The 27847-nt window shown below is 61.0% G+C and overlaps 1 protein-coding gene across 3 annotated transcripts; it reads left to right on the top strand.

Annotated features, from left to right (window-relative positions):
* On the top strand, positions 1 to 27762 carry CARD10 (caspase recruitment domain family member 10). Of its 3 annotated transcripts, none has more exons than XM_036456738.2 (21): positions 1 to 196; positions 376 to 627; positions 1595 to 1732; positions 3276 to 3601; positions 8382 to 8585; positions 9419 to 9574; positions 10209 to 10334; positions 11360 to 11551; positions 13135 to 13269; positions 13988 to 14103; positions 15593 to 15621; positions 15956 to 16079; positions 20062 to 20221; positions 20590 to 20701; positions 21147 to 21390; positions 21622 to 21691; positions 23788 to 23890; positions 25730 to 25888; positions 25982 to 26097; positions 26457 to 26572; positions 26750 to 27762. In XM_036456738.2, the coding sequence occupies exons 1-21, from the start codon at positions 34 to 36 to the stop codon at positions 26985 to 26987; spliced, it is 3279 nt and encodes a 1092-aa protein (XP_036312631.1). In that variant the 5' UTR covers positions 1 to 33; the 3' UTR covers positions 26988 to 27762. The 3 variants fall into 3 exon arrangements, with proteins under 3 accessions (XP_036312631.1, XP_036312633.1, XP_036312632.1); XM_036456739.2 differs by having other exon boundaries at positions 2 to 196; positions 26460 to 26572; XM_036456740.2 differs by lacking the exons at positions 25982 to 26097; positions 26457 to 26572; positions 26750 to 27762 and having other exon boundaries at positions 23788 to 23896; positions 25736 to 25886.
* The last annotated feature ends 85 nt before the right edge of the window (positions 27763 to 27847 follow it).

The following is a 27847-nucleotide window of genomic DNA, read 5'->3' on the forward strand; positions in this document are numbered from 1 at the left end:
CTGCGGGGCAGCGGACTCGGCCGCCGGGCGGCGATGGGGGGCGGCCCGGGCAGCCCGGGCGGCGGCGGGGCCGGGGCCGGGGCGGGCGCTGCCGGGGGCGCCGGGGACGCCGCTCCTCTGCTCCGGCGGAGCCGCCGCCCGAGCGCAGAGCCCGGAGCGCGGGGAGCAGGCGGCGGCGGCGGCGGCGGCGTGCGGGGTGAGCGGGGCCGCGGGCCGGGCGGCGGGGCGCGGAGCGGGGACCGGGGCGCCGGGGCTGGGGACCGGGGCGCCGGGGCTGGGGACTGGGGCGCCGCCCTGGATGAGATCCCGGCCTTCCCCCCCGCCCCCCGCCCCCCGCCCCGGGCGCCCCGCTGATCCTGGCCCCGCTGCCCGCAGACCCGGAGGACGCGGCCATGCCGGGCGGCGCCGAGGCGGGGGAGGCGGAGGAGGAAGCCGGGGCCGGCTCGGGGTCCGAGGCGGAGGAGGACGCCCTGTGGGAGCGGATCGAGGGCGTCCGGCACCGGCTGACGCGCGCCCTGAACCCGGCCAAGCTCACGCCGTACCTGCGCCAGTGCCGGGTCATCGACGAGCAGGACGAGGAGGAGGTGCTGAGCACCTACCGCTTCCCGTGCCGCGCCAACCGCACGGGTGAGCGGGGGTCCGGGGGCCGGGGCCGGGACCCCTGGGGCCGGGTGGGCGGCGCCCGGAGCCCGGAGCCCGGAGCCCGAGGCCCGGAGCCCGGAGCCCGAGGCCAGCAGCCCGGAGCCCGCAGCCCGCAGCCCGGAGCCCGAGGCCAGCAGCCCGCAGCCCGCAGCCCGCAGCCCGGAGCCCGCAGCCCGGAGCCCGAGACCAGCAGCTCTGGCCCTCGGGCCCGGGCTGCACACCCGCGGAGCGATGGCCGGTGCCCACCCTCCCGCCGCCTCCCAGACCACTGTCACTGCCCTGACCCAGCGGCGCCCACAGCGGCGTCGGGGTTTGTGGGCCTCGGGGTTTCCTCCCACGTTCCGGGCCCACATTAAAGAGGGGGGGTGGGGGTGGATGTGGTCACCAGAGCGGCCGGGCACCTCTGGGTCACAGCCGGTGCCTTGCCTTGGCATCTTCCCGCGCCCCTTGATTTCCTCCATTCTCCGTGCCCCCCCCCCCGCCCCCCTCCTTGACCACACACTCCCTTTTCCTCCGAGTGCTCAGGACCCAGCTCAGCTTACTGAGGGTATGAGGGTGCCCTCCCGGCCTCCGAACCAGGCTGGCAAAGGGCTGCGGGTCTAATGGACTTGCAGGAATTGGCCATGGAGAACTATTTACTTTGCTTTTGGCGATAGAGGGGGTTTGGGGGGGTGTCATTGAAAAGGCAGGCAGCATTTGGGGGGCCTGTGTGTTGGGGGGGAGAGGGCAGGCGGGAGGGGAGCTCAGGTGCTATGGGGGGTGGGGTGGGGCTCCTGGCTCTCCTGGCTGTGGCAGACAGGGGGATCTCCCCGTGATGAGTTGAGACAGGCCCTGTGTGTATCCACGTCTCAAAAATGCGGGGAATGTGGGCCCTGTAACCCTGTGGGGGGACTGGCTGGGCGCTGGGGGAAGCCCTCGCCTTGAACCCTGGGGCCCTCCTGCCGCCTCCCAGGGCGCCTCATGGACATCCTGCGCTGCCGTGGGAAGCGGGGCTACGAGGCCTTCCTGGAAGCCCTGGAGTTCTACTACCCCGAGCACTTCACGCTGCTCACCGGCCAGGAGCCCGCCCAGCGCTGCTCCATGATCCTGGGTGAGTGGGTCCGCACCCTCGCAGGGGTCCCTTGCCTGGTCCCTGTCAGCGAGGCCCTCCCGTGAACCCAGTTGAACAGATCGGGAGACTGAGGCACAGAGAGACGGAAGAGGTTTGCTGGAGCAGGCTGAGTGTGGGGCTGGGATTCTAATCCCCTTAGTCAAGAGTTCAGAACGCAGGCCCCTAAAATTGATTGCAGGCATGTATGTGTCAGACATCCATGGGTGTGCAGTTTCTTATGCCAGAAGTTCCAACAGTCCAGGTGACTTTAGAATTAAAAGGAGAGACCTTTCCTTCTTCCTTCAGTTCTGCTCTGCTGCTAACACTTCTGAGAGTCTCCCCTTTCTTTGCATTCTCTCACACACACACACACACACACACACACACATCATCCTATACGTGCTGCTCTGGTTTTTCTTTTCCTCAGAACAGTTGATTTTCGTGTTTCCCCCCACATCTGTTACACTGGTTTTAAGTGACTGCACAGATGCTTGCCACAAGCCACTTACCTGGCCCCCTGTTGACCGACATCTAGGCTGTTTCCAGTTTTACAAACAATGCTGGGGCATTCTTCCACGTGCATCTTTGTGGAAGAGTGTACCTCAGGAGGCGGGGTCTGAGAAGTGAAGCTTCTCAGTGTGTGTGTATTTTCAATGTGAAATCAAGGTACATCCCAGCAGCAGTGTGTGGGTGTCCATTCTGCTGTGCCCTCATGCATCCTGGGAATGTAAAAACGTTTTTGCCAGTTTGATATGTCAAAAATAATGTTCTTGTTTTTAAGTTTGTGCTTCATTTGGAGAGATAATTCATAGGTTATGAATTAGTAAACCTTGGGCAAAGGACATGACCTTTCTGTGCCTCAGTTTCTCTGTCTTCAGGGTAGGGTCACTAATAGTACCTTTCTTAAGTGTTGTCGTGAGGATTCAGTAAATTAACATGTGTATCTAGCCCAAAGAATAAAGTTAAATGTTAGTGGCTATTATTATCATAGCTGGTGAGGTAGGGCCTGTTTTTTGGCCACTTTTGTTTTGGGACTTACCTACTGGTAGTTTTTACCCTTATTTTTATTTGTTTGTTTGCCTTTTTTTTATTGATTTGTAAAAGCTCTTTATATATTGTGGCTCTGAATTCTTATATTTTCCTTCTGCTCTGTTGCTTGTTTTTTTTTTTAACTTTGTTACATCTTTCTTCATTCTGAAAGTTTAACATTTGTATATGGATTTGTCTCTCTTTTCTTTTATAGCTTCCGATTTTGTGTCTTATTTAGGAAGGCCTTCCTTACCCCTAAAGTATAAAAACATAGGGTATCCCCCCAAAATGTATATACACTTTGAATAATTATAAAGGCGGTGTTTGTTAAAATACACTTCATTTGAGCTATCAGCTATTAAAGTGCGTATACTTTTTTTTTTTTTTTTTGAGACACCCTGCATAGCCCAGAGTTTCCTCCTAGTGTGTTTGTGGTTTGGGTTTTTCTGGGCCATTTGCTATCCCTGTGGGTTTTATTCGCCTGACGTGGCTTCCCCCCCACCGTGTCCCGCAGACGAGGAGGGCCCCGAGGGCCTGACCCAGTTCCTGATGACGGAGGTGCGGCGGCTGCGGGAGGCTCGGAAGAGCCAGCTGCAGCGGGAGCAGCAGCTGCAGGCTCGAGGCCGGCTGCTGGAGGAGGAGCGCGCAGGCCTGGAGCAGCGGCTGCGGGAGCAGCAGCAGGCGCAGGAGCGCTGCCAGCGGCTGCGGGAGGACTGGGAGGTGGGCAGCCTGGAGCTGCTGCGGCTCAAGGATGAGAACTACATGATCGCCATGCGCCTGGCCCAGCTCAGCGAGGAGAAGAACTCCGCGGTTCTGCGCAGCCGGGACTTGCAGCTGGCGGTAGGCCCGGGGGGTGGACAGGCCGATCTTTATTAAAACGGATGGTGATGTGGTAGCCAGCTCGTCCCAGAGCCACTATCGGCCAGCTATTGGACTGTGGGCGAGTCCTTCCACGACCCCGGGGCCTCAGTTTCCTCATCTGTAATATGGGGGTGTCGATGGCACTGATTTCATTGAGTTATGGCTGTGGTTCTCAGCTGGGGACAGTGTTGCCCCCAGAAACAATGGCCACATCAGGAGACTTTTTTCGTCATTACAGCGAGGTGTGTTCTATTGGCCTGTAGTGGGCAGAGGCCGGTGTTGCTGATAAACATCCTACAGAGCACAGGACAGCCCCCCGAACCAAGAATGACTTAACCCAAAACGTCAGTGAGTGCTGAGGTGGAGAAAACTTGGGTTCCCAGGGTGTATCCGTTTAAGATATATGTACAGTGCCTGCCCAGAGTTAGTGCTCAAACCCTGTATTGTCATTAGTCATTTCTATATTTTATTATTATTGTTATTATTATTATTATTATTATTGTTAATTTGCTTCTGAGTGCCATGCTGGTTACACGCATCACGTCACAGGTACCCATGGAGGTGCCATGCACTGGGTTCTCATCTTGAAACCCAGATACTGGGCTTGGATTGGGAAGGGACTTGCTCATCACAGAGCTGGGAACGGAACCTGGATGGGAACTAGGTCTGCCTGGCACCAGCGCTGGCCTTGCCCTGTGGTGCCGTTCTGCCTGGTCTTGCCCAGGTGAAGGCTCAGCGGTGAGCGAGGCCCCGCCTCTCACAGGTGGCCACACCCAGCCTCGCTTCTTGGCTTCCTATTGGCTCTCAGCACGGGGATGCAGCTGGAATGTTACTGCCTCAGGGGATTGTTTCAGGGATTTTATTCCTTTTTTTTTTTTTTAGGGATTTTATTCTTAATTCTCACCTGAGGGTATTTTTTCTTATTGACCTTTTTTTTTTTTTTTTTTCTTTTCCCGGAGAGAGTGGAAGAGTGGGAGGGAGGGGAGAGAGAAGGAAAGAGAGGGAAGAAAAACAGAGAAACATCGGTGTGAGAGAGACACATCGATTGGTTGCCTCTCACATGCTCCCCCACCAGGGCTGGGGATTCAACCTGCAAGCCGGGCATGTGCCCCTGGCTGGGAATCAAACCTGAGACCCTTCAGTGTGTGGGCGGATGCTCTAACCTTCTAGCAACACGGGCCAGGGCTGTTTAAAGGATTTAACGGTGCCAGCGGCACACAGTAGGCTCTCCAGCAATACCGTGCGAGGCTGCCTCGGGGGGAGGGGAGGGAGGGGGAGGATGCTGACTCGGGGGTTGGAAGACCCAGGAGCCTTTGCTAAGGCTGCGGCGTTGCAGGAGGTGACAGGTGCCTGTTGGAGACTTGTGGGTGCGCTGCAGAGCGGGGGCCTGTGGCTGTGCACACCAGCATGTCGAGGTTCGGGGAAATGAGTCCTGATTGGGGGTGCCGAGGCCACAGGTTGAAGGGCCTAGACTGCCAGGCCCGATCGGGGGTGTGGGAGGCAGATGCGTGGAGTGGGGTGACCAGGAGGCTGTGTTTGGCATGAGGTAGGGCTGTCTGAGGCCCAGAGACTGGCTGCAGAGTGAGCGAAGGGTGGCCTGGGCGAGGCTTTCCTCTCTGTGCCTCAGTTTCCTCACCGTGCTGGAGGCGGGAGGTCACAGAGAAGGATGACATAATGAAATGGCGCCTCCTGTGCCCGGGTGCGGTCCTCACTGCTTGCTGTGCACTGCCTGGCATCTCTGTTGGGACAAGCTGGCGGCACTGTTACTGGCCCCATTTACGGAGGAGGAAACGGAGACACAGAAAGATTGATTAGCGCACTCTCCCAGGGTCCCACGATGGAGAATTTCTGACCTTGCTCTTGGCACTGCTAGGGTAGGGTGGGTGGGTGTCAGAACTGGGTTCCCCATCTTCATCCGTGCCTGCTTTTTCCGACGTGGACATGAGACCTGCTGTGAGTGTCCTTGGAAGAAGGGTTTGAGGACAGTGTGAGAGCCACGGGCCCACGGAGTTGGGAGTGGCTGTGGCTAGAATGGCTTGGAGCATCATTCGTGCACCAAGAGGCTGCTGGTTTGATTCTCGGTCAGGGCACATACCTAGGTGGAGGGTCTGATGTTTTTCTCTCCCATTGATGTTTCTCTCTCTCTCTCAAAATCAGGTGAGGATTAAAAAAAAAAAAAAAAAAAGGCATTGGAGGTGCCTCTGGATCTGCAGACTAGCTGTAGGTGCACATAGTAGGACCACGTAGGGGTGAGAGAATCTGACACGAGGCAGAGAATGGCTGCCTTTTCCCAGTTTAGGGGGTAGAAGGTGAGGGGTGAAATTCAACTAATGGGTAAGTTCTTCTCTAAATGTAGCTACTGTAAATTTGCCTAAATTTGGGGGGCTTTTCTTGGCCACAAAAATTAACCAGGGCATTGCAGGTGGAAATGAGTAGAGCGGCTGCTGGTTCTGTCTTTGGCAGTTGGGGCTCCTCTCCCGCAGACAGGTGTGTGGCGGCTGCCACTTAATGCTGGGCTTTACGAGGTGCAAATTTCACGAGCTGCCGTTTCCCAGCCACATAAACTGAAGGAGCCCACACTGTAATTTCGTGCTAAGTGAGTGTGTACCCAGGGATTAAATGCATCCGCGTTTCCTGGCGTTCTGCAGACACTTCCAGGTGCCCTGCCCGCTGAGCTCACTGCCGGAGCTTGCCGGCCAAGGGTCAGGCGGGCGGCCCCGCTGTGCGGCTGCGGTTTGCCGGGGAGGGTGCGGCCGAGCTTGCCCTTGTAACTAGCTGTCTTCCTCCGACGTTTACAAAGCGTGTTTTGTGAGGGAAAGGAATGTGAGAATCATGAATTTCTTCCCGAGCCTTCTGCGGAGGAGGAGAAACGCGCGACCCAGCCTTCAGACCCGTGTGTGTGTGTGTGTGTGTGTGTGTGTGTGTGAGTGTGTGTGTGTGAGTGGGTGTGAGTGGGTGTGTGTGTCTCTGTGTGTGTGTGTGAGTGTGTGTGTGTCTCTGTGTGTGTGTGAGTGTGTGTGTGTGTGTGTGAGAGTGTGTGTGTGTCTCTGTGTGTGTGTGAGTGTGAGTGTGTGTGTGTGAGAGTGTGTGTGTGTCTCTGTGTGTGTGTGAGTGTGTGTGAGTGGGTGTGTGTGTCTCTGTGTGTGTGTGTGAGTGTGTGTGTGTCTCTGTGTGTGTGTGAGTGTGAGTGTGTGTGAGTGTGTGTGTGTCTCTGTGTGTGTGTGAGTGTGTGTGTATGTGTGTGTGTGTGTGTGAGAGTGTGTGTGTGTCTCTGTGTGTGTGTGTGTGTATGTGTGAGTGTGTGTGAGTGTGTGTGTGTCTCTGTGTGTGTGTGTGACTGTGTGTGTATGTATGTGAGTGTGTGTGTATGTGTGTGTGTGTGAGAGTGTGTGTGTCTCTGTGAGTGTGTGTGTGTATGTGTGAGTGTGTGTGAGTGTGTGTGTGTCTCTGTGTGTGTGTGTGACTGTGTGTGTATGTGTGTGAGTGTGTGTGTGTGTGTGTGTGTGTGGCCGTGCTCGGCTCTGGGAAGTGAGGGGCTGCCAGTCATTTTCCGAGAGAAGCCAGGGCATTCCTAGGGCACCAGAGGTCATTGTGCCTTTTTTCAACAATGACTTCGTTTTGTGGCCTGCCACCCGCTGCTCCTCTTGCCACTGCCCAGCAGCCTCGGACCCACATGGATTTGGAAAATACAATACCTCTGGCTGAGGGCGGTGATCATCCAGCAAACCCATCCTGCCTATGCAGTCAGCCAGCCGGCCCCCCGCACGGCCGCCCAGCCACCACCCTGGCCAGCTCCGGCTGCACACACCGTGTGGCGGCAGGTTGGGGTTTTTTTAAGGCTGTGCACACAGCCATGGTCACACCCCTGGCCGCTCTGCAGCCAGCCTCTGACCGTTTAAAGCACATGTGTCAAACACAAGGCCCGCGGGCCAAATCCGTCCCGCCAGGCCTTGCAATGTGGCCCACACCGCGCTGTCATCACTGCACTCCGCTGCGTTTCCATCACAATGACAGTTTATGACTGTTCAGTAAACCATTTGGCCCGCGATTTAGGCTGGATTTTAGATTTTGGCCCCTTCTCTGATTGAGTTCGACACCCCTAGTTTAAAGGCTTGGCCTTCCTTCTGTCTTGTTTGATTCTTGCAATGACTTTGGGAGGCAGGTTATGCATGGAACGGGGGTGGGGGGGGGAGGGGCCGTGGCGGGGGGGGGGGTGGGCTGGGGGAGGAATGAACAGGCCCATTTCACTGATGAAGAAACTGAGGCCCAGAGGAGATAAGTGACTTGCTCAGGAGGACAGAGGACAAAAGTAGTACAACTGAAACCTGGACCCCAGGCTTGGGGTTCTTGTTGAGAATGAACTAACAGTCCGATCTGCTGGAGGGGGACCTGGGAACCCTCAAAACCATCCTCTTCCTCCTCTCCCCTGGGAGATGAGGAAACTGAGGCACAAAGAGAGCCCATGACTTGCCAAAGGCCACACTGAGTTGGAGGCGGAGCTGGGCCTAGACCCTGGTCCCCTGTTCTCGGTGTAGCACCTCGGCCAAAAGTCCTGGAAGCAGAGGCCCCTGGGAGGGCGGCTTGGCCCTGCCTCCCCCTTCCTTTCTCATCGTGTTTGCCCGCTGGTCCCTTCTTCGTAGACAAGTCCGGGAGGATTCCTGCTCAGGCCCGTCTGGGGATCTGGGAGGCACCAGGAATGAGGAGCGGGCTTCTCCCCTGGGCTGCCCCCTCCCCGGGCTGACCCTGTGCCGCTCCCCAGGTGGACCAGCTGCAGCTGAAGGTGAGCCGGCTGGAGGAAGAGTGTGCCCTGCTCCGCAGGGCCAGGGGGCCACCCCCCGGGGCCGAGGAGAAGGAGAGGGAGAAGGAGAAGGAGCCGGACGGGGTGGACCTGGTCTCTGAGCTGCGAGCAGAGAACCAGCGGCTGACAGCGTCCCTGAAGGAGCTGCAGGAGGGTCGGCAGCAGGTTCGAAGGTGGCCACGGGGAGGGGTGTGTGTGTGTGTGTGTGTGTGTGAGAGAGAGAGAATGAGGAGTCTGCACCGTGGATGAGATCGGATGGACCCTGGCTGGCCTCTTGTCTTGGCTGAGCCTTCTGCTTCCTCTGGCCTTTAGGCTGCGGTCTGTGGGTGGCCCCCTGGGGTCTCTAGATGCATTGCCACTGCGCACCTGATTTTGTGTGTGAGCATGTTTAGGGTGGGGGGAGGGTCCCCAGCTTTTATTATTTGTAGAAGAGTCTGGAAAGTTGAGACCCCTGAGGTCGGGGTGGCCCAGGGCTTGCTGGGGGTCAGTGGCAGGTCACACAGGAAGTGGGGGTGGGAGCCAGGGTTCCTGTGTACTTCATAGGGCTGTGGGTGCCGGGCTGGGGTGTTGGGTTAGGGGTGGATCTTGGGCCCATGGTCTACCTGCTGGGGACAGGCTCAGTCCCTACAAAGACCCCGTGTGAGAGGGGCAGGAGCAGGCCTTGGAGATAGCCGCCTCTCTGTTGCCCTGGCAGCTGGCGGGGGCCGGAGCAGGACAAAGCGTGCCGAGTTCTCGTTTGGGAACACGATCCTGGCGGAACTTGCTCAAGCATGCCTCACGCCCTCAGCTCATCTGCACCCCAGATGTCCCCTGGAGGGCGGGCAGGGCGGGTGGACCACGCCCACGCTGTATTTGGGAAACTGAGGTCCAGCAAGGTCAAGACCCTTGGCCCGGGTGGCAGAGCTAGTGGGGTGGGGCTGAGGGCTGAGGGCTGTGGGTCCCCCTTCCCCTGACACCCCTAGGCCAGAGGCTGAGGCAACCCTGACCTCCGACCCCAGGAGGCAAGCCGGCCGGGGGCCCCGGGCTCGGAGCGCATCCTCTTGGACATCCTGGAGCATGACTGGCGGGAGGCGCAGGACAGCAGACAGGAGCTGTGCCAGAAGCTGCACACGGTGCAGGGGGAGCTGCAGTGGGCCGAGGAGCTCCGGGACAAGGTACCGTCCCCCGTGCATCGCCCCCCCGCCCTGCCCCCGCCCTCCTCTCACGCAGCTGGGGAGGCTCCTGGAGAGGAGAGGGTGGTGGGCATCACCCGTTCACCGGCGCCCACCTTCCCTGCAGGCGTGCCAGGCCCCGTGCTAGGAACTGCATCCATCCATTCATCCATCCATCCATCCATCCATCCATTCATTCATTCTCAAGTATTTCTTGAGACACATTAGGGAACAGAACAAACGTCTCTGTCCCTGTGGAGGGTAAACTAGCAGGGGAGATACACCGTCTGCCACCCCCCCCCCCCCAAATCAATCCCTTCATGGAGAGGAGGGTGGTGAGGGCTGTGGGAGAAGCAGAGCAGGGCCAGGGAGCAGATTGCCGTTCGGACGGGAGGCCCAGGTTGGTCGGGAGGGAGTCGTCGTTGTTGGTGGTCGTCCCATTTTACAGTTTGGGCAGCTGAGGCCCAGGGAGGGGAAGTCAGGCCCGGCTGGGGAGATGGGGCGGGCGCTTGTGTTGGGGGCTCAGGCCTCTCTCTGTGGACCTGCTGGGCACCTGCTGGTTGGCTCTCCTCGGTCGCCAGCCTTGTGGGTGACCCTGGCGTGTTCCCCCTGTGCCGCTCCCCCCGGCCGCCCGCAGTACCTGCAGGAGATGGAGGACCTGCGGCTGAAGCACCGCACGCTGCAGAAGGACTGCGACCTGTACAAGCACCGCATGGCCACCGTGCTGGCTCAGCTGGAGGAGATCGAGAAGGAGCGGGACCAGGTGAGCCCGCGCAGCGTCGGGCGGACGAGGAGGAGCGGACGGAGCTAGAATGGTGGAAGACAGACTTCCATGGGGCACTGCTTGGCTAGAGGGGCATGTGCGCCGGGAGGACACAGATGTGGGGCCCTGAGCACTCTAGGTATGCCAGCCTTGCCCTTGGGCACACCTGCTCCCCTGAGCTCCTGGGACCGTTAGGGAGTGGGTCCTGGCACTCTTGACTTCGAATTGCTATTCTCTCCGAGTCAAAAACGAGACCTAAGCAGGGGAGCTGCTTGCAGGTATTTGCTGATGAAGAGATTCTCAAAAGTTCTGGCTCCCAAGCCCCGGGCACCACGGCCCTCTCCGTCTGAGGCCAGAGCCGCTGGCCCCCGGGCCTGTGTGAGCTCCCACGCCTGGGGAGGGCAGGAGGTGCTGTCCTCGGACCGAGTTTGAATCCCGCTGGAGGAGGTGAAGTCAGCACGCTAGAATGGGCCTCGGGGTCCCCTGGCAGGCTTGGCGAGGAGGCGGGTTCAGGTTTCATCCGGACACTCTGGTTCTGCGGTTTGGGTGGGCTCAGGGATTTGCCCTTTGCCCCGTTGCTCCTGGCCACTGGGCCTCTGTGTCCAGCTCCCTCTGGGGCAGTGGGGCAGTGGCAGGTCCGGGCACGGGCCCAGCTCTCGTGGGGGAAAAGTGCTTTGGATGCAGTGGGATGGGTTTGAACACAGCCTCCTCCGCTAGGCGGGGATGCTGTGAGTTCAGCTGGCCACACACAGTAGGTCTCCCAGTTTTAAGTTGTTCTTGGGAAATAGTCAGAGCCCGGACTCGGCCTGGGTTTGAATCCCAGCCCTGCCCCTGCAGCCTTGGTTTCCTTATTGATAAGACGAGAATAACGAGGCGGTCTCCCGGGGAGGGTGAGCGTGCTGATTAAATGAGCTGATACTAAGCCCGGGGCCGGCACACAGGAAGTGCTATTTCGGCTGCCACCCCCCATCCTCGGGGTCGGAGGCCAGGCTGGCCGCGTCAGTGTGGTGCCTTCGCCCTCCCAGGCCATCCAGAGCCGCGACCACATCCAGCTGCAGTACTCGCAGAGCCTCATCGAGAAGGACCAGTACCGCAAGCAGGTGCGGAGCCTGGAGGCCGAGCGGGACGAGCTGCTGACCACGCTCACCGGCCTGGAGGGCACCAAGGCCCTGCTGGAGGCGCAGCTGCAGCGGGCCCAGGGCGGGCCCTGCCTCAAGGTGACGGGCAGGAGGGGTTCAGGGTCCTGGTTGGCATGCGGGGGGGCCCTGGCAGGAGCTTTGGGCCAGGGGTGGGAACGCGTGGGAGACCCCGGTTGAGGGCAGGAACATGGGGGAACTGGCAGGAGCCCTCAGCTGGGCGTGGGACTTGCAGGACTGACGGGAGCCTGCAGCGGTGGTGGGGTCACGTGGGACCCCCTGGGAGCGCTCAGCTGGGCCCGAGAAGATGCAGCCAGGACCCACACATTCCGGGAGGGAATGTGTGGGTCCTGGCTGGAGCCCTCACCCTGGGTCAAGAACATGCTGGCTTGGAGGGAGCTCTCGGCCAGGAGAGAGGATATGCCGGTCTGGTGGGGGACCCCAGCTAGGGTGGGTGTGGGGTGGTGCATAGGGAAGGGGACAGAGGCAGGTGGCATGTGGGTCTCTGAGTGTGTGGGGCACCAAGGCTAGTTTGAAGCCTGTCTTTGCAAACACTGGGAGAAGCCCAGTGGCCTGAGGGCCTGTGAGCACCTTGGAATGCAAAACATGGGCCCTAAAAGCCCCGCGGAGACCAGCTAGTCCAGCGCCCTCATTGCCCAGAGAGGGTCAGGGGCTTGCCCAAGGTCACTCAGCCAGCCGGGACTGGAGCTGCGTCCACAGACCCCTTGAAAACAGTTCCTAGTGCTTGGCTATCTGCCAGGAGCTCTGCCTCTTCTTATCTTGATTTTACTTGGAGATAATCGACAGGCCAGGTGTTTGATACCCGGAGGAAGGGAACAAAGGAAGTGTGAGTCTGTGACTTCTCACTTCTTAACCCTCAGTGGTGTTTTGCTCTTGGGTAACAACAAAGCCCTTACTGTGCCCTCGAGGCCCTGCAGGTGGGCCCTTCCCTCCCTCCAGCCTGGTCCGCTGGGCTCCTGAAGGTGTCACAGCCCTGACTCAGGGCCTTGGCACCTACTGTTCTGTCTGCCGAGACCAGCGGTCGGCAAACTGCGGCTCGCGAGCCACACGCGGCTCTTTGGCCCCTTGAATGTGGCTTTTCCACAAAACACCATGGTCTGGGCGAGTCTATGTTGAAGAAGTGGCGTTAGAAGTTTAAGTTAAAAAAATGTGGCTCTCCAAAGAAATTTCAATCGTTGTCCTGTTGATATTTGGCTCCGTGGACTAATGAGCTTGCCGACCACTGGCCTAGACCATCCTCCCCAATTCTGTTTAGCGCCTACTTACCTGAGTGCTCAGGGGAAAGCACATGGCGTAGGGCACACGTGTCAAACACAAGGCCCTCGGGCCAAATCCGTCCCGCCAGGCCTTGCAATGTGGCCCGCACCGCGCTGTCATCACTGCACTCCGCTGCGTTTCCATCACAATGACAGTTTATGACTGTTCAGTAAACCATTCGGCCCGCGATTTAGGTTGGATTTTAGATTTTGGCCCCTTCTCTGATTGAGTTCGACACCCCTAGCGTAGGGCTACTTCCTTCACCTGTCTGCTTGTTTACAGCGTGTCCTCCGGGCGGAGTGCTCCCCGAGGGCAGGCGTTCAGGAAATGACGGTGGCTGGCCCGGGTCCAGCACTGCTGACCTCATCCCGCCCCTTCCCCTCCAGGCCTGCACCTCCTCCCATTCCCTGTGCTCCAACCTCAGCAGCACCTGGAGCCTGAGCGAGTTCCCCTCCCCGCTGGGAGGCCCCGAGGCTGGCGGGGAGGCCTCTGTCCTGGGGGGCTCCGAGCCCCACATCTCGGTAAGACGCCTGCCCACCTGCGTGTGGGAGGACACTGATGGTATTCACGTAATTACTGACATGGAGAGGGCCCTCCAGTTTGCTGACTAAGCCCTTGCTCGGTCCCAGGGGCACTCAGGGGGCCCCTCCCTCCCCTCAGCCTGGCTCTCTGGGTCTCAGCCTTTGGCTTCCTGGCAGGGGTCAGCCCTGTCTCAGGGCCTTGGCACACGCTGTGGAGGTGTTTCACACGGAGGAAATTGAGACCCACAGAGGCAAGCACCTTATGAAGCTTATCCCGAGCCAGCTCCGCTGCTGGGCCTGTACCCGGAGACCTGGGGGCCACTCACACTGTAATCTTTTTAAAAAATATATATTTTATTTATTTATTTAAAAAAATATATTTTATTGATTTTTTTAGAGAGAGGAAGAAAGAGGAACTAGAAACATCGATGAGAGAGAAACATCGATCAGCTGCCTCCTGCACACCTCCTACTGGGGATGTGCCCACAACCAAGGAGCATGCCCTTGACCGGAATCGAACCTGGGACCTTTCAGTCCGCAGGCCGATGCTCTATCTATCCACAGAGCCAAACCAGTTTCGGCCTCACCCTGTAATCTTGGGGAGCTCAGTCCTCCGCTCTGGGCCCCAGTTCTCCCCTGTGGAATGTGTGCACACCTGGGCGCACTGAGCTGTGGGGAGTGCAGTGCGGGTGACCCAGGCCCTGCCGTGACATTGCAGGAGGAGGCCACAGACAACGAGAAAGAGATCAACCGGCTGTCCATCCTGCCCTTCCCTCCCAGCGCAGGCTCCATCCTCCGCCGGCAGCGTGAGGAGGACCCTGCACCTGCTAAGAGGTAAACAGGCCCAACCAGTTAGGCTCGGTGGATAGAGCGTCGGCCTGCAGACCGAAGGGTCCCGGGTTCGATTCCAGTCAAGGGCACCAACCTCGGCTGCAGGCTGGATTCCCAGCCTGGGAGGCAACCAATCGATGTGAAAAAACAAAACGAAAGGTAAACAGGCTGGAAAGAGAGCGGCAGGGGCCCAGCCACCTCCCAGAATCCCTCAGGCCAGAGTCAGCACTTGGCGGTCACCTCCCTAACTGCCCTTCAATGGCTGGAGCGCTGGCCCTGAGAGCATAGGCGCGACTGAGGTCAGAGGTTAAGACCAGGCCAAAGGGCAGAACAGGCTAAGCCCCAACCCAACTCTCTGGCGGCTGAGCGGCTGAGTCACTAGGGACTGAACCGCAGAGTTGCTCAACCCCGGGGAAGCCTGATGGTTAGGGCCAGGACCTGTGAAACCATCTGGTCTGGCCCTGCCAAGGCATTAGGGGCGAGTTAATTAAATGTTTGACCCAGTATAGCAGGCTAACTTTTTTTGTTTTGTTTTTTTAAAATATATTTTATTGATTTCTTACAGAGAGGAAGGGAGAGATATAGAGAGCTAGAAACGTCGATGAGAGAGAAACATCGACCAGCTGCCTCTTGCACACCCCTTACCGCGGAGGTGCCCGCAACCAACGTACATACCCTTGACAGGAATCGAACCTGGGACCTTTCAGTCTGCAGACCGACGCTCTATCCACTGAGCCACATCAGTTTCGGCTAGCAGGCTAACTTTTAAGGGGGTAATGCTGTGTGGCCCTTGAAGGGTCCCAGTCCCGGGCTCGGTCCGATGGGTGAATCTGCCAGGAATGGGTGTGTGGCGAGGGGCCATGATCTAGCATACGCCTGTCATGGCCGGAGTTTGACCTGCTTGATCTAGTGCGAGAGGCAGCCCAGGAGCCATCAACGACAGACAGTGTAGGAAGTGAGGAGGAGACGGGGGGTGAGAGGTCCGGGCGGGCTTCCTGGAGGGGGTGGCGTTGAAGAATGGGCCGGGGCATTCAAGGTGGAAGGCCGTGCGGCTGAGGCCAGGCTGTTGCCTTCTTTTTAAAAAAAATATATTTTATTGATTTTGTGCAGAGAGGAAGGGAGAGAGATAGAGAGTTAGAAACGTCGATGAGAGAGAGTCATCGATCAGCTGCCTCTTGCACACCCCCTACTGGGGACATGCCCGCAACCAAGGTACGTGCCCTTGACCGGAATCGAACCCGGGACCCTTCAGGCCCCAAGCCAACGCTCTACCCATTGAGCCAAACCGGTTTCGGCTGTTGCCTTCTTGTCTCTGAGGGTTTAGGGGAGCTGGGTGACATGAGTGCCCTGTGCCGGGGACGCCCACCGGGTCTAGCTGGCACGTGCTGGGGGCTGCAGGACCTTTGGGTGGCACAGGGGCAGGAGGAGGGATGGGGGCAGATGCCCGCTGACTCTCAGCTCCTGCCCCTTCGTTCGCCCTCTCTCTGCCCAGGTCCTTCAGCAGCATGTCAGACATCACAGGTAAGGGCCCTCGGACCCTCCCCGGGGAGGGCTTACGGGGTGGGGGGAGCGGGGGAGCTTTTCAGCTCACCTGTGGCCTATGCTGCCCGCTCTGCCCCTGGCCTGGGACTCCCTCCCCGAGGCCTAGCTGTGCCCTGGACAGGCGAGAAGGCTCTGCCCTGGTCCTGGCTGTGCCGTGTGGGGTTCTGGTCCACCCTTCACCCGATTCCAGTGGGTCCAGGGTGTTCTTGGAGCCTCTAACCGGCCTCAGCCCCGGGCCTCTGGGCCGGGGGTGGTCTCTGGGCTTCCCCCGTTGTCCAGTCCAGCACTCTTGAACCTTGCTCTTCCTCCCCAGGTAGCGTCACCCTTAAGCCCTGGTCCCCCGGCCTCTCCTCCTCCTCCTCCTCCGACAGCGTGTGGCCTCTGGGGAAGCCGGACGGTCTCCTGGCCAGAGGCTGCGGCCTGGATCTCCTCAACAGGTGCGGGAGCCGCCTGGGTGGGTGGGGGCGGGACCCGCGCTCGGATCCCGGAGCAGGATGAGGTGGGAGGGAGGGAGCAGCCGCTAAGCCTTTGCTGTAGGCAACTGGCAGTTGGATTCAAACCCACCGCCACGGTGTATCACCTGTGCGACCTTCCTCCGTTTTCTCAAGGGGAGCGGTGAGCCCTCTCCTCTGCATGTGGTGGTCTGAGGCGTAGGACTCATGTCCGTCAAAAACCTGGCTTTGCCAGGCATATAGTAGGTGCTCAATAAACGGCAGTTGTGCTGACACCGGCCCTCTGCCTGTCCTCCCAGCTCTGAGCTCCCCCACAACAAAGCTTCGGGCTGTGGGTGGGGCAGGCCACTCAGCAGCCAAGAAACACATTGGCTCAGAGTGTGCGGGAGGCAGTGAGCTCTGGTCATGAAGGGCCACCCCAGCCAGGCTTATGAGCGGACCTCGGGAGGGGAGAGAGGGAGGCCTGGCTGAGAATGTGGCCTTTGAACTCGGCCATGGCGAGAGGGCAGGCAGGGAGGGCAGCTGGATGGCTGGAAGAGGGAGAGAGCAGAGGGTGCTTGGGATGGGCTTGGAGTTTGGCGTTGATGGGAGCACCTGGGGGTGGGGGTGGAGGTGGGGGTGGGGATGGGGATGGGGTGGGGGTGGTAGGGGAGGCCAAGCCCCAGCAGGCTCTGAGTCAGGCTGGAAGAGTGTGGACTTTGGCTGGTGCGCGCCGGGAAGCTGCGAGGGATTAGCGATTACTGACTGCAGGCCGCCGCTGGCCGCCTCCTCCCGTCCCTGGGGGGAGGCGTTACCGTGATCGTCCCCGTTTCCTTGGGAAGGAGCCAAGGCTCAGAGAGGTTACACGGCTCGCCCGAGGTCACACAGCTGGGGATGTCCTGGCCCACGTCCACGGTGACCTGATGGGACTCGGGCTTTGGAGAGGGCGGAGGAGGCGCTGAGGTCAGAGCGGGAAGGTGGGGTGCTAGAAGCAGAGCACAGGTCACCAGGAAACCGGGGCAGAGCAGGGCCGGGGCCTCCCGCTCCCTGGAAGCAGCTTGGCCAGGCCCGCGCCCAGAGCCCTGCCCGCCACACCCCCCTCCGGCCGGCAGCGGGCCCCGCGTGACATTGTTCTCCCCGCGCAGGACGTGGTGAGGGAAGGGGCGGAACCACCTCCCTTCCTGCCTGGCTTGGCCCTTCCTCCCTCAGCTCAGGCTGCACAAGGGGTCCTGGCTCTTGTCCAGGGGCCGCCGGGACGTGGCAGAGGGGGCAGGAGCTGTGTGATCGGGGGCCACCGCTGATGCCCATGCTAAGGGGGAGGGGGAGGCGGGGAACACAGGTTAGGATGGAGGCAGAGGTGGAGGACGGAGAGGGAAAGAGGCCGAGGGACAGGCGGAGAGGGAGGTGAGGGGCCGAGGCCTGTGTCCTGGGCTGTGCGGTGTGCAGTGCGGTGGACGGTGTGTCAGCCAGCTGACATCTTGCTCTGCTGTGGGGTCGTGGGCCTGCCACTCAGGGCCTCCGTGTCCTGCTCTGTGAAACGGGGTCCCCGTTGCGCCTGTCCCCTGAGGCCGGGGGGGTTCCAGTATTCCTGTTGGCGTGGCTCCGAGTGATGGATGTGCCCGCTCTTAGCTCGTGTTGTGGTTGGTGCCTTGTTGCTTGATTCTCAGAGGGGCCTGGGGCCGGCGTTTCTGGCCCTCATTCCGGTGAGCAAAGCCAGGCCCGAAGTCAGGACTTTGTCCCCAGGCATTGAGTGGTGGGGTCGGGGGTTCCTGGGGGCCGTCCTTCTGTCTAAGTCACGTTTTTTTGGTTAATCTTCACCTGAGAGTATTTTTCCCATTGATTTTTATTTTATTTTAAAAAAATATATTTTATTGATATTGTACAGAGGAAGGGAGAGAGAGAGAGAGTTAGAAACATCGATGAGAGAGAGTCATCGATCAGCTGCCCTTTGCACAACCCCCTACTGGGGATATGCCCGCAACCAAGGTACATGCTCTTGACCGGAATCGAACCCGGGTCCCTTCAGTCCCCAAGCCGACGCTCTATCCATTGAGCCAAACTGGTCAAGGTTCGATTCCGGCCAAGGGCATGTACCTTGGTTGTGGGCACATCCCCGGTGGGGGGTGTGCAGGAGGCAGCTGATTGATGTTTCTCCCTCATCAATGTTTCTAGCTCTATCCCTCTCCCTTCCTCTCTGTGAAAAAAAAAAAAAAAAAAAAAGAAACAATTCTTCTTCCCCTGCGGATGGGAGGCCCCGGAGCCCCCCGGTTCCCCTCCCTGCCCTGTCGTGACATTCGTTGGACCCTCATGTGCAGAGTGGGAGGCAGGTGCCGCCGTGTCCTTGCCTGAGAACCAGGCAGCCAGCTCGCTCGCCTCGGCTAGGGCGCACTGCATGCTGGGGTTTGGGCCTGGACTGTGTTGCTCCGGCCGGAAGGCCATTGGGCAGCATAGTCGGCCCAGCATCTGGCCTGCCACGTCTGCACTGGCTGCAGCCAGGACGGTCCCAGCACCCAGGTCTGTCCCAGCCCCCGGGCCTGGCTCTCTGTTTGGACGGAGAGGACAGGAACTGAGATGGACTCTCAGGGCCGAGGTCCCCCCTCTGGGTGCTGATGGGTTAAGGTCCTTGTGGCCTCGCTTGCCCAGGCTGGCAGCAGGGGGCAGTGTGGCTGGGCTGCAGCGGGAGGGTGGGTGGGGAGGTGGGTGGACGGCTGGGCTCTACCTGAGCCACCTCTTCGGCTGGGGCACACCCGCTGACCTTGCCTCCCCCTCCCCAGCACCAGGGCCAGGGCCACGGAGGAGACTCGGAGTCAGCGGTGTGTGAGCCTGGCCACGAGGCCTCATCCGTTGTCATCCGGGGACGGGCCGAGAGCCCTGCCTGGAGGGAGGGCTTAGGGACTCCGTCTCAGCCCGGAGAGGAAGGACAGGCTGCGCCCCCCGGAGGCCGCTGCAGCTTACCTTCCTTGGGGGCTGACTCTCAGGGTGTTACGTTAGTCAGGAGCTTCACGTGGTGTCTGGCACATGGGAAGCACCCAGCGTGCATCAGCCGCTCTTATTACTGTTAATGATTCTCCCACAATCCTGTGTCCTGTCCCCCACACCTTTGCTCGTGGCCGCCCCCCAGCCTGGAACACCACCTCTGCCTGTTACTGAACTGCTTCTATTCTTTTTAAAAGAACATTTTTTAAAAATTGATTTTAGAGAGGAAAGGAGAGGGAGGGAGGGAGGGAGGGAGGGAGGGGGAGAGAGAGAGAGAGAGAGAGAGAGAGAGAGAGAGAGAGAGAGAGAGAGAGAAAAACATCCATGATGAGAGGGAATCATTGATCGGCTGCCTCCTGCACGCCCCCTCCTGGGGTTCGAGCCAGCAACCCAGGCATATGCCCTTGATTGGAATCAAACCCGGGACCCTTTAGTCCACAGGCCGACGTTCTATCCACTGAGCCACACCAGCCAGGGCTAAAGTGCTTCTATTCTTGGCCACAGGACAGCCAGTGGCGCCTTCCTCCGGGAAGCCACTCCCCTGTGCTCCCACTGCCCCGTGGCCCTCTCTGGTCTGCGCTGTGTTCTCCCGGTGACCTTCCTTCCTAGACTGCGCGCATAACAAGCTTTCGTTAGTCATCGCTGTGCGCCAGGCTCGGGGCTGGGGCTGGGGCTGGCACCGAGCTGAGGGTGCTTTTTCCCTGATGGGGGAAACAGCAGGCGCCATACAAGGTGTGGACGGTTGTGCTTCTGCACCTCGCCGTTTGCTGGGGTCTGGGAGGGAGAGTTCGCTTTCCACCTGAGCTCGGGGGGACGAGCAGAATCTGCCAGGCAGGGAAGAGGGGGAAGTGCCTTCCAGGCATTGGCACAGCAGGTGCAATGGACGGGGGTGAGGGTGGGTGGGGCGTGGGCATCATGGCATACTTGGGGGATTGCTGTGGTTTTCCAAGGATGCTGAACCGGAGCAAAAGGTTGACTGAACTCTAATTCCCATCCGCTTCTCTCTCCTCAGGTCTCTGGCCATACAAGTGTCTGGCCGGAGCCCCCCGGGGGGACCCGAACCCCAGGACAGGGGTCCCGAGGGCCTGCCTTGCCTTGGGGACAGCTGGTCCGGGACGGTGGTGCGGAGGGTGCTCTCTGGGCCTGGGTCTGCCAGGGTGGAACCGAGAGAGGTGAGTCCTCACCCAGCTGTGGGCTGGGGGAGGAGGAGTGAGTGCGTTAGCCAGGGCTGGATGCCTTCTGACTGCAGGATCTAGGAATTGGCGAGGGAGGAGGCAGGCTCACTAGCCGGTATGAAATGAAACCTGATTGGGCAGGGGCTGGGAGGTGGGGCAGAATGACAGCCCGCCTGCTTTTAAATGTGGAAGGACCTGGCTGAACCTGCCCGGGGGAGAGGCCTGTGGAAGGTAGCAGAGCCGGACTGCCCTCAGGTGGAGGCGTCCGAGTTATGGAACATAGCTGGTCCCGCACTCAGTCTTCCCCGGAGCCCGCCCTGCCTCGGGGAGCTGACTGTTCTCCCTCCCTGCCCGGTTTGCTCCAGCCCAGGGCGGAGGCTGCGGGCCTGGAGGGGGCCGGCCTGGAGGGCGAGGCCCAGCGAAGGACCTTGACCTGGAACCAGGTGTCCATGCTGCCGTTCCTGATGGACTCTAAGGGTAAGCCTGGCCCGGGGGCGAGGGGAGTGGTGGCTGGGAACGCGCCGTCCTGCAGGCTCAGAGCTAAGGGCCCACGAGCGGGTTCACCCAGCCCCGGGGGCGGCACACAGGCCTGAGCGGAGCCCTCCCACCTGCTGACCTCGGCGGTGCCCTGCCTTCCCCATCGCTGCCTCCTGCCGGCTGGCTGTCCTCGTGCCCTGCCTCTGCCCTCAGCAGGCAGCTGGCAGTGAAAGGAGGCCTGGACGGGAGTCTAGGTGCCTGGGTTCGAGTCCTGGTTCTGTCCCTCGCGGGCGTGGTGGCCTTGGGCCCGTCCTGCGCCCCCTGGCCTCGGCTCTCGCGTTGAGAGGAGGAAAGGGGTCCTGGTCGCTTGGGCTTGGAGAGGGCCCCATGGATGCCTGACTTCTCCCTCCTCGTTCTCCCTCCGCCCCTGCCCGTCCGGGCCCAGCTGCCCAGTCCTTCCACGAGGCCCTGGAAGCCTGGGTGAAGGGGCTGGGCGCCGAGCCCTTCTACATGCGGGCCAACCTCACTCTGCCCGAGCGGGCGGACCCCCACGCCCTGTGCGTGAAGGCCCAGGAGATCCTGCGGCTGGTGGACCCTGTGCACAAGCGGCGGCAGGAGTGGTTCTGCGCGCGGGTCGACCCCCTCACGCTGCGGGACCTGGACCGGGGCACCGTGCCCAATTACCAGAGGTGCCCGGAGCCGGGGGCCGGGGTGGGGCTGCTGGGAGCCGGGGGCCGGGGTGGGCCCGCTGGGAGCCGGGGGCCAGGGGTGGGGCCGCTGGGAGCCGGGGGCCGGGGTGGGCCTCTCTCTCCCTTTGCAGCCCCTCTCTCCTCTGGAACAGGGTGGGGGCTGGAGGAGAGGCTGGCAGGGGTTCCCTGTCGCCATACTGACAGATGACAAGACTCCCCCTTTCCCCCCAGAGCCCAGCAGCTCCTGGAAGTTCAGGAGAAATGCCTGCCCTCCAGCCGGCCCCGCGGGCCCCGCAGCAATGTAAGCAGGGCCAGGGCGGTGCCCGCCGGGTGAGGGCTGGGAGAGGGGTTTCTACGGGAGAGGCAGCCCCAGAGGAGGAGAGGGGGAGGCTCTCACCTCACTCCCTCATCCCTCACCCCTCACCCCTCACCCCTCACCCCTCACCCCTCATCCCTCACCCCTCATCCCTTACCCCTCACCCCTCACCCCTCACCCCCCACCCCTCAACCCCTCACCCCCCACCCTTCACCCCCCACCCTTCACCCCTCACCCCTCACCCCTCACCCCTCAACCCCTCACCCCCCACCTCTCACCCCTCAACCCCTCACCCCTCACCCCTCACCCCCCACCCCTCAACCCCTCACCCCTCACCCCTCACCCCTCACCCCTCACCCCTCACCCCTAAACCCCCACACCTCACCCCCCCCCCCACCCTCACCCATCCTCACCCATCAACCCCTACACCCACCACCTCACACCCCTCCCCCTAAACCCCCACAACCCCCACCCCCACCCCCTCACCCTCACCCCTCACCCCACCCCTCACCCCCACCCCTCACCCCTCACCCCTCAACCCTCACCCCTCACCCCCCACCCCTCACCCCTCACCCCTCACCCCTCACCCCCCACCCTCACCCCCCACCCCTCACCCCTCACCCCTCACCCCCCACCCCCACCCCCCACCCCCTCACCTCTCACCCTCACCCCCTCACCCCTCACCCCTCCCCCTCAACCCCTCAACCCCCATCCGCTCACCCCTCCCCCCCCTCACCCCAAAACCCCCCCCTCCCCGCCACGACCTCAACCCATCACCCCCTCACCCCTCACCCCAACCTTCACCCCTCACCCCCAACCCTCAAACCCCCACCCCGCCACCCCTCACACCCAGCCTCAACCCCTCACCCCTCACCTCACCCCTCACCCCTCACCTTTCAACCCAACCCCTCACCCCAACCCTCAACCCCCACCCCTCCACCCCTCACCCCTCAACCCCTCACCCCTCACCCTCACCCCTCACCCCTCACCCTTCACCCTCATCCCTCACCTCGCACCCCTCACCTCACTCCCTCACCCCTCCCCCTCACCCTCACCCCTCACCCCTCACCCCCCACCCCTCACCCCCACCCCTCACCCCTCACCCCTCACCCCCCCCCCTCACCCTCACCCTCACCCCTCACCCTCACCCCTCACCCCTCACCCCACCCCTCACCCCTCCCCCCCTCCCCCCTCACCCCCATCCCTCACCCCTCACCCCTCACCCCTCACCCCTCACCCCTCACCCCCATCCCTCACCCCTCACCCCTCACCCCTCACCCCTCACCCCTCACCCCTCACCCGTACTTGGTTGACATGTGTGTGCCAGCAAAGAGAACAGCAGGACTCAGGTCTAGGGTAGTTGAGAGAGTAAATGAGGTGGAGTGTGCTTCGTGCTCACGGGTATGCCTGGCCCACGGTAAGCACTTGACAGAACAACAGTCCCGTCCCCTTTTCCCGTCCCCGGATGAGGGCTGGGCTGGGTGGTTCGCCCCCTTACACCTGGGCAGAATGAGTTGCCATAGTAACGCAAGAGGCTGTGGCACTAGAGAGGGGGCTGAGAGCGCAGGCTCTGGAGCCGGGCTGGCCGGGTTTGAATCCCAGCTCTGCCCCTTCATCAGCCACCCGCTGCCCCTCCCCGAGGCTCTGTCCTTCGCTGTAAAAGGAGGGGTCAGGCTGCCTGCTTGGCCCCGTGGCGTAGAAGGCTTCAGTGGTCCATGCGCATCCGTGGCCTACTTAGTATGAGCCACATTGCAGGCTTTTGATACCTGCCGGCTGTCGGTGTAATAAATGCTGCTGGTTTCACTCGTCTTCCTCCCCAAGGCCGCATCGCGAGTTCATTGGAGGAGACCCCAAAGTTCCTCTCTCGTGACATTTAGGTTCCTCTGGTCTCTGGGCCTCGGTTTGTCCGTCTGTAAAACGGGGTGGGCACACCGCACGTGTTGGGTCCTTGGCTGCCTGGCAGGGACAGGAGAAGGGCTGGTGGCATGGGCCCCCTCCGCCTGGGGTTCCGTGTGCTCTCCCCTCTCCCTGAGGGGGGACAGCGCAGAGTCACAGGTGCCCCTCTCCCTCTGCCCGCCCAGCTGAAGAAGCGAGCGCTGGACCAGCTGCGGCTGGTGAAGCCCAAGCACGCGGGGGGGCCTGCCGGGGACTCCCCGGAGCAGCTGCCGCCAGACCCCTGCCCAGGTGAGTGCCCGGTGTGCGGCCGGGAGGCGCCTCTGCTGCCCTGGGGCCTGGAAGGGCCTGTGGGAGGGCCCCGGGGGGCGGGGCCCGTGCCGGGGGCCTGAGAGGTGAGGCCCCCGTGGTGGGGGATGGGCCTCCGGTGGAGAGCCGGTTGGTGCAGGAGGCGCATGTGTCCTCGTGGGTCCGTGGTCTGCGTGAGTGTGGGGCACGCGTGAGCTGGCGCCTGTTCTCGTCTGGCAGAGCAGGCGTAGCTGCGCCATGAGGACCGCAGAATAGGTTCCTGGAGGCAGTGGGGTGAGGCTTAGGGCCAGGTCAGCGGGGAGGGGACGGGAGAGCCCACATGAGAGAATGGCAATTCTGAGGGGCCAGGCGCGGAGGATGGTGAGGGAATCGGTGCTGGAGGGGAGACGGCTTAAACCGGGTCCTTCAGGAGGGAGAGGGGTTGCTTCCAGGCGGAAGGCACGGCTGCTCCGGGCCCGGGGGGCTCCGTTGGTTGGGCGTCCTCTGTGCACCAAAGGGTCACTGGTTTGATTCCTGGTCAGGGCACATGCCCAGGTTTTGGGTTTGGTCCTAGTTGGGGTGTGTATGGGAGCCATTGATCTGTGCTGCTCTCTCTTCCCCATTCTCTAAGAAATCAATAAAACACATTTAAAAAAAAGGAAGGCACAGCTTGTGCAAAGGCCCGGAGGCATGGCTGTGCCTGGTGTGTTCGGAGGACATCGGTATCAAGTGCCAGAAACTGTCATTCTTGGTGCACAGGACACGGGGGTCCCCCACCCCTCTAAGCTCGCCGCCTGGTGGGGATGGCGAGAGGCCGATGTCTCTCGGCCACATAATCGCATTCATGGACGTAACTGCAAAGTGTGACACTTGTAATGGGGAGAACGGGATGCAGAGCGGGGCTCCGGCCTGCGCAGGGCACGGCCAGGCCCTGTGACCGGAGGCGGCTGAGGACAGGCTGGGTCTGGGTAGGAGGACTGGGATCTGTGATGGGTGTGAGGTTTGCTGCCCCCAGGCTCTGGCCGTGCTGGGTACCCCCCACAAGGAGGATGTGGGCTTTTCCCTAAGAGCCATGGGAGGTTGGCTCTCATTGAAAACATGAGAGTTATAAGATCTGACTTTCGTTTTAAAAACCTCTCTCTGGCCTGGCCAGTGGGGCTCAGTGATTGAGCATTGACCTATGAACCAGGAGGTCATAGTTCGATTCCCAGTCAGGGTTGTGGGCTAGATCCTCAGAAGGGGGCATGCAGGAGGCAGCCGATCCATGATTCTCTTTCATCATTGATGTTTCTATCTCTCTCCCTTCCTCTCTCTAAAAAAAATCAATAAAATATATATATATATTTTTTTAAAGTGCATTTTCTTGGTGAGAATTTCAAAAGTTAACATATTATTCCAAACTCAGATAGTACTCAGAAAGATAGTGCTTAAATGTAGGAATGACACAGTTATTAAAAAGAAGCAAACCTCTGCATCATCTTAAAATTTATATAAAATATACATATACATATACATATATATATATATTTTTTATTATTTTTTTTTAAACACCTCTTTTTGACTGCTGAGAGGACGATGGCCTTTAGGGGGCGAGAGTGAGGCAGAGATTAGGGAGGAATCTACTGCAGCAGTCCCAGGGAGGACTGGGCAGCGTGTGTGTGTGTGTGTGTGTGTGTGTGTGTGTGTGGCAGCAGGGGGGGGGGGAAGAAGGTGGGGAGTAGCCGCAGGACTTAAGAAGGGAAAAAGATAGATGGGGGCATGAGAAGGAGTGAGGGGGTTTTGAATGTTGAGGGCCCTGCCTGCACCCTCATCTCTCCCGCCCCCACCCCCGCCCCCGCCCCAATCCAGAGTGGAGCCTCAAACCCTACAGCGCGGTGCGGCCGCTGCTGGTGCCCTCCCTGCGGCCGGTGGTGCTCCTGCCTGAGTGCCTGGCCCCTCGGCTCATCCGCAACCTGCTAGACCTGCCCAACTCCCGGCTGGACTTCCAAGTGTGCCCAGCGGGTGAGCCTTGGTGCCCGGAGGGGGAGGGCAGGCTGGCACTCGGGGGCAGCCAGGCCCACCGGCCCTTCGCTCTGGCTTCTTCCCGCCTTCCAGAAAGCCTGTCTGGGGAGGAACAGTGCGCCCCCTCCGCTCCCGGAGCCCCCAAGGCCCGGCCTGCCACCCCCGGGCTGGGCAGCAGGATCCGTGCCATCCAGGAGTCTGTCGGGAAGGTAGGTGCTGGGGTGGGGCTGCTCTGGGCAGTCCCTCCCTTTCCGGGGGCCTTTCCTCACCCAGGAATGGCTGGTCCATCTCGCCCGTCGGTCTCCTTGTCCTCAAACTCTCCCCGTCCTGGGAGCTGGCCGGGACAGTGCGGGTGGGGGTGGAGGTAGCTTGATCCTATAGATGTGGAGGCTGAGGTCCAGAGAGGCAGAGTGACATGTCCCCCCCTCCTTGGTTCCTCATTGCCAAGGTCCGTCTGGATGGGGAGGCAGGACCCTGAGGGGCAGTGCTATGGAGCCCGGTGCGGGGGGTGTGGGGCAGGGACATGGGTGTCTCCGGGCCGGAGTAAAATGTAACCTTGACCCCCGAGAAGAAGCACTGCCTGCTGGAGCTGGGCACACGGGGCGTGCGGGAGCTGGTCCAGAATGAGATCTACCCCATCGTCATCCACGTGGAGGTGACCGAGAAGAACGTCCGGGAAGTCAGGTGAGGCCAGGCCTGAACCTCCTCTCCGGGGGCATCCGTCTCCGTCTGGCTCTTCGCCGTCCTCCTTCGCCATCTGTCTCTTTGTCGTCCTCCATGTGTTTGTCCTTTCTCTCACTCCCTGTCATCTCTGTGCCCTTCTCTGCCCACTGCCCACTGCCCGCTCTCCTCTCTCGGCAGGGGCCTGCTGGGCCGGCCGGGCTGGCGGGACTCGGAGCTGCTCCGGCAGTGCCGCAGCGCGGAGCAGGTGCTCTGGGGGCTGCCCTGCTCCTGGGTGCAGGTGCCCGCCCACGCCTGGGCCCACTCGGAGGAGCTGGCCAAGGTCGTCCGCGGGCGCATCCTGCAGGAGCAGGCCCGCCTCGTGTGGGTGGAGCGAGGCAGCAGCCGGGGCAGCAGCAGCAGCAGCAGCGAGGCCTGAGGGCCCCTTCCGAGGCCTGCGACGTGCTCACGCGCTCAGATGCCCCCAGGAGACCCTGGTGTCTGTGGCGGAGCTGCGTCCTCCCTGTCCTGAGCCGTCCAAGCCCCTTGGGCTCAGCTCTGGGCTGTCACTGAGTGATCCTGCTGGAGCCGAGCCGGAGTCAGAGCCAGAGACAGAGCTTCCACCCTCCGGCCTGTACCTGCTGCTCTAGGCCTTCCCGTGAGCCCTCAGGTCTCCGTGTCCCCGCGCGTGGGTCTGTGTCCCTCCGTCACTGCCTACGGGGAGCATCGTGGTTCTCACTCCTGTGTACTGTCCTATCCGCCCGCGGCCTCACGGGCAGGCTGCTGTCTGTGCCTGTCCGGGCGCTCGAGGTCTCCCAGGCTCTCGGCCTGCCCTGCTCACTGGAGCCCCGCTTCGTGACTCCCACCCGAAAGCTCGTATCTCTGTGGATAGCTCCCCACGTGGGCGTGGTGGCTGCCCTGGCCCTCCGTCACCTGTGCGGTGTCTCAGGTCACACACGTGTCCGTGGTTCTCTCTCCTGTGTAAATGTCCTGTCCCCCACCCCCTTGACACTTGGGCACTTAACACGGGTGTGTTCCCGCTGAGCACACCCTGGACCATGTTCTCAGCACCTCCCCCTGCCCGGCCGCCTCCGGAGGGATGGGGGGGAGGGGCCCGGTTGCTCCGGCACCAGAATGTATGTACGGCTCGTTTTCACGGGCCCCTTTCACTCAGAAGCTGCACATTACGGAACATTAAACAGTTTGTCATAGAAGGCGGTGTCCTTCTGCTTGTTTGCATCCCTGGTGGGGGTGAGGGGTGGGGGCGCTTGTCCCCACCTCCAGCTCAGCTTGATCCCA

The sequence above is a fragment of the Pipistrellus kuhlii genome, unplaced genomic scaffold (genome assembly GCF_014108245.1).
Source record: "Pipistrellus kuhlii isolate mPipKuh1 unplaced genomic scaffold, mPipKuh1.p scaffold_m20_p_3, whole genome shotgun sequence".
NCBI lineage: Eukaryota > Metazoa > Chordata > Mammalia > Chiroptera > Vespertilionidae > Pipistrellus > Pipistrellus kuhlii.